The sequence below is a fragment of the Schistosoma mansoni genome, assembly GCF_000237925.1.
Source record: "Schistosoma mansoni, WGS project CABG00000000 data, supercontig 0113, strain Puerto Rico, whole genome shotgun sequence".
NCBI lineage: Eukaryota > Metazoa > Platyhelminthes > Trematoda > Strigeidida > Schistosomatidae > Schistosoma > Schistosoma mansoni.
This window is the reverse complement of record NW_017386033.1, coordinates 674,758-680,550: the sequence shown is the minus strand read 5'-3', so window position 1 is coordinate 680,550 and position 5,793 is coordinate 674,758. Positions and strand designations below refer to the sequence as shown.

Here is a 5,793-nt window from a genome sequence, read left to right as displayed (position 1 = left end):
TTAATTATGATTTACCGCAAAGTTATTTTCTTCGATCGGCTTTCTACCTTGAATACAATGTTGAACCCGTTCACATAATAAGAGGCCTGTTGTCGCACTAATTTGATATTTAGTACATGGGAACTTTAATCGGGTTTTTTTATGAGTTATGTAAATAATGTACTGAGTAAGAAGAACATTACAATTTCTGACAAGTGATGAAAATTTTTAGATAGAGTATTGTTTGTATTAACAATACATAATGGAATATGGATTAGTTCATGTTATATGTCATCAATGGTACAAATATTTTGGAACTGTACGTAACTAAATTAAGCTTTTCTCTAAATAGTATGAGATTTTGAAAATAAACTTTCAAGCATTCAACATTTTAGATAGTGTTCACTAGTGAAGTTCAATACATGTGTTTCTTTCCAATAAATATTAGATCGATTTACTGCATCACAGTGATGATAGTTACATTAAGACTTGTATCTGGTACGCGTCATGTAGGAGGTTAAAGTTTTATCAACTAGGTCACTGATTTATAACTGTAACAAAATTGCTAAATAGGTATGATAGCTTATTATTTGTACCTTTTGGCAAAGTCCCTTGGTTAATTTGAAGCAATTCAGAAAAATCAGCTAGATATAACAAATAATAAGATTTTTAAGTGTATTAGCTTGGGATACATTTTATTTTACCGCCTCAGTTATTTGGTTTTACACCAACGAAATATGTACTTTGAAAGATTTATGTTGGTTTTATGAATAAATTAATGATTCTTGAAGCTAATTGACAGAAAGACGCGATAGCAGATTCGTATTATAATTTCCCATTGGAAGAGTATAATCAGTGATGAGGTGCTGGCAATTAGAAACGTTTTAAAACGAGAATGAGCTAATAAAAGTGGGGTTGAAAGTTTCTAAAAGAATATTACTGAAAATTTCGCCCCAAAATAACTTTCCGGATGCTTCTTGACGAAGCGAATTTACATAAAAACTTTAAGTATACGGATATAGCAAAACATTTGGAGCTGAGAATACTGTATAGAAAAACTACCATAAACTTGTTAACGGTTCACTAAAATTTGAGAATAATTGAGGCATAGTTCTACTTGTGAGATATCGAGCTGAAATTACAGAACGACGAAACGACAATAGATGTGGGGAGTATGGGTTTTAAGGACTTCCAAGAAATATACTATTTCATGAAAATTGCAACATAGAATGTATCTTGTTATAAATGAGAAATATTTTGAAGGAAATACAATTTCTGTAACCTAAAAGTTTTGAAGTTGTATGACGTGAGTTTGAGTACTCGATGGATATCCATTTGAATGAGTAAAATAGGAAGAAATTGAATTTTTATGATTCTTTTAATTTTCATGAACTTGCCTAGAATTATGTGAAGTATAGGAATGTGGAGGCTTTATTCCATAAATTCATTACTTGCTACGTTATCTCCATCTAACCGATCAGTTTGACTATATGTCCCAAAGAGTTGTCCAGCATATGAAACTAAGAAAATTGACTTTGGCACTGACTTCTGAAAGCGGTCTTAACGAAATAATAATAGGGTAGATTTATTATTGGATGGTCAGATCTGTTGACACTAGCTATATATTACTTTTAGTTGATTATTAGGAGAACAGGATTACTTGATCTACTTGCTATGATTATTCACACCAATAATTTCTACATGATAACACGAGGATATTATTGGTTTCATGAACCAATCAATGTTAGGCCACTATTGACAACCTGAAAGTATCGGACTCCTCATAAGTGCGCATCCACGATCTCGCACCTGAGAGCCGAACCCAGGAAATTAGTAATGAGTACTTTTTTAGTGTATGAGCCTAAACATTGTTTCTGATCATTTCTTGATGCTGCCAACTATTAACTATTAATGGACTATAGATATGACCAAAGGAAACATCAAGTCAGGTGTGATTCATTACAACAAAATTTTAGGACGTAATCCCGACTTATATTTGACATTGTTATCATCACTTATTAGGTAGTTCAATGCACCATGACTTAACGTTTGAACCATTCAACAATGAATTATATTTAGTTTGGAAACGTCGAGATTCATTGAAATTCTTTGGTATGGTGCGTCTATGAGTCTCACATAAAGCTAATTACACATCAAAGATTCCACAAATTACAACTAATTATTGTTTAACAATGGGTAATTTTTTTCTACACTCTATTGCGAAACGTACTTAGTTGTAGTTGGTTTTTAGATTGGGAATGAAAATCGTACCAATTATAATTATGATAAATTTTCTAAATGAACGTTTATATTGGTTTCCTAAGCCCCAGTCTAAATCTAAACAGTAACTTATATACGAGAGTAAACACGCGAAATGTGGAAAGAACGCTTACGCCAAGGTTGGTTTATGTACGGAAAATGGAGGGTATTTATGGCATTTCAGATGGTCTAAAGCTTCTGGGAGATTGTGAAACCCTACTAAAAATAGTGGCAGGATAGGCAATCATTCAATCAGAAATATGGCACCAAACTCATTACATTCTAGATGTTTCTGAGAAAATTCAACTCGATGTTGATTAGATAAAATGTTTTCTAGCGTTTTCAGGGCCTATTTGGGCTTTTTCCGATGAATATTTCGGTTCATCCCTACAAATCATAGTCTAATAACAGTTCCCTTTAATGTAGTATATTGCATACAAAGTGTTTCGTAGATTACCTTAGAGATTATGTTTGCGTTTATCGTGAAACTAACTAGCAGACAATCTAGAAAATCATTTTTGTTTATACTTCATACAACACTGAGTTCCATGTAATTTATCACCGATATATATGTTTGAAGAATAAACGGTCTTAGAGTGAACGATCTCTATCAAGAGATGAGGAAGTTATTGAGAGCGACCGTTCATTTTAATAATCTGTTCTTAAATATTCAGTGGTAATTTCTAAATTTATACGTTGAGTATGAATTACATTTTGAAAAATCTGTATATTATTCATCAGGTATCATAGCAACAGTTTCCAGTAGAAGTATCGATAATAGTAGGCCAAATAGTACAGTTGTAATAATTACTGTATGTGTCAGATAAGAATTTGTTGAAGGTTAAATTCTTCAAGAACAAATATGCTAGTATTACATCCTAAATTTGTAATGATAGCCAACTGTCTATTCTTCTAAATAATTAATAGATACTGTAGTGAACAAAACACGAGTGGGGGACAATCGAATGTATTTAAGCACAAATTACAGACTATCTCACTAAATTCTGATAATCATACAGTCAACGGCTAATTTGCAAAATAACAATCAGTTGTCTCAATCTTAACTGTTCCTTCTGCAAATATCAGTCCGTCTTCTCTGATTTCATTGTTCATGCATTTTCGTACCGATTGCGTTTCATTCTTGTTCTTTACTTGTCGATCTTCTGCCAAAATACATTCTATGTTTGACCATCACCATATACTACTTATATGGATATAAGCAGAGCACACCACAATACTACGCAGTCTGATTAACCTTTACTGAAAGTTCATTACTCATTAATAAATTATTCAGATCTATTTAGATCCAAACATCACATCTTTGTTTATACATATTGCTTGGAAACAATCAACTACGCATGGATCCTTAAAATAAAGTGTTTGTATTTAGTATCAAATCTAAAATAAACTACAGTTTGACATCTATTTTCAGTTTATTATTAATTAGACCAAGTTAACGCTAAAACTAGTTGTAAGCAAAGATGGACAGTGGCTAACAGTGGAATCCAGGACGCGCGTTTCGTCCCATTTGGGACTCGTAAGCTGGATGTACCTGCGTCAATGGGAAGATTCAAACAAACAATACTAAGATAAAACTGATGACCATTGATTATAATTTATTTCAATTTAAGAGAAGAAAACAAAGAACACTTAATTAAAGTTATATAATTATATGAACAACAAATACTGTCATAACAGGTATTCATCATTCTTGTTCTTCCGATTCATTAAAGTATCTAAAAAGTTATTAAATTTACATAAGAAGACAATGAGTTTAATAGAATGAAATAACATTATTGTACGATTGTAAGATAAATTTTGAAATTTTATGTATCATCATACGTTTTGTTAATATAATATATGAACTACTAATGTGGTATGTGCTACTGATATTGACAGATATAAGTAGTATATACCACCAGTCAAAATGAAATAACTGGCGACTGAAGGTTGAGAAGATTGAATAGGGGAGAACGGGAACAGATAGAGATCGGTATGAAAATGAAGGAACAATAAATTCTGAGACAATTGATGGACATTTTGCAAATGAAGTATTCACTGTACGGTTCTCAGACTTTACTAAGAAATTCTGTAAATTTGTATTCAGATACGTACTCGTTTACAACAACAACAATTAACATCGGTCTTTTTTTCCAACATTCTACTGATACCAGTTCGATCGTATGTAATACAATCTATTAACGAATTTCATGTTTTTAATACTCAGTGCTTACTGAATAGCCTAACTGTATGAAATGTTTGAGGATGTAATTAAATCCTTGCCAATGTCTATATAGTTTAGGTTTACTGTTTCTGTTCATTTCTTTTTTTGTTTAAAATATTGAAGAATCTCATAGGTATATGAATCCGAATCACTTGAGCCTACAGTGATAAACCTGATTATAAGGCAGTCATTGACAATTTATTTGTATGAGTTTTAAATGCAAAGGCCAGTCACCTCAAAACGGAATTTCTGAAAAATCCTCATTTTTTGATAGCAAATTAATTGTTATAATACTGTGTTACATACTACTTATATCTTTCGACATAAGTAGTATGTGACACTAATTAGAAGTGGAATGTATAGCAGCAGAAGGCTAAGAAAACTGAAGTGAAGAAAACAGTAAAGGAAATAGAAATAAATATTCAATTGGAGAAAAATAACTTTTTATTAAAGTACATTTGAATATTCTATGGGGGTTTTCAAACAACTTTTTAATATAATTAGCCCCTTTAATAAATTTCGATAACGCAATCAGAAGACAAAGTTTATCAGAATTATGTGATATATTTGCATAATACATTTTTATATGAAAATTAAAAAGTCTTAATTAAAATTTAAAAATGACTTAACAAGTATATGTGCGATCAGATTGTTCGCAATGTATTACGCAAATATATCACATTATTCTGATAAACTTAATCTTTTCATTGCATTGTCGGAACTTTTTTATAGTTAATAAAAAGAACAGAGTGTTTAACTAATCATGCTTTGAGTATAGTATTCGAATATTTATTGACTTTTCTAGGTTAGAGAATAATTGTTACTTGGATTAGATGTTTTGACATAGAAGGCTTATGATATCAACCCCCAAATGCTTTGGTACGGCTGAGAGTGAGGAGAAGCATCTCTCCCTCTCGAATTGCTTTCACATAGGCACTTGCGTGGAGCCACTGCTAGGAAAGTTTTAATCACTGTCTTCTTGGGGCAGGGGTATTGTTTAACACAATTGAGATAACGAAAAACGAATATCCGGCTCTTTAGCTGGGTTGATGGATATGAAGGATCCACCGACGGGAGTTGGAAAACCCTTATTCCAAACCAATGGTGCACATGGGCTCCAGTATCCTGAGGGAAAAAATGGCATATGGACCTATTGTTGGTCATCGGATACCCTGGGAGTGCGTCTCCTAATGTTGTTCTACTGCCTTGTGGATTAGACCTTTGGGTCAAAGGCTCGGGGAGTAGCCCCTTGAAAAAACCATCTGCTTCGGTTTGGGCATCAGGGTAGTATCACAGTTCTCGCACAAATCAATGATAACTACTACTGGTCT

At 32.5% G+C, this 5,793-nt stretch overlaps 1 protein-coding gene across 2 annotated transcripts in view; it reads right to left on the bottom strand.

Annotated features, from left to right (window-relative positions):
* The window catches only part of Smp_000500.1 (hypothetical protein), a gene marked incomplete at its 3' end in the record, with an annotated part of 8,710 nt that continues 2,917 nt past the window's right edge, over window positions 1-5,793 (bottom strand). Inside the window, exon 3 of one of the 2 annotated variants that reach the window (XM_018790407.1) lies at window positions 1-97. In XM_018790407.1, coding sequence (XP_018646319.1) covers window positions 1-97 — 97 coding nt within the window. Of the gene's footprint in view, window positions 98-3,943; window positions 3,975-5,793 lie in introns of those variants that run through there. The other variant, XM_018790408.1, reaches the window with a different exon arrangement.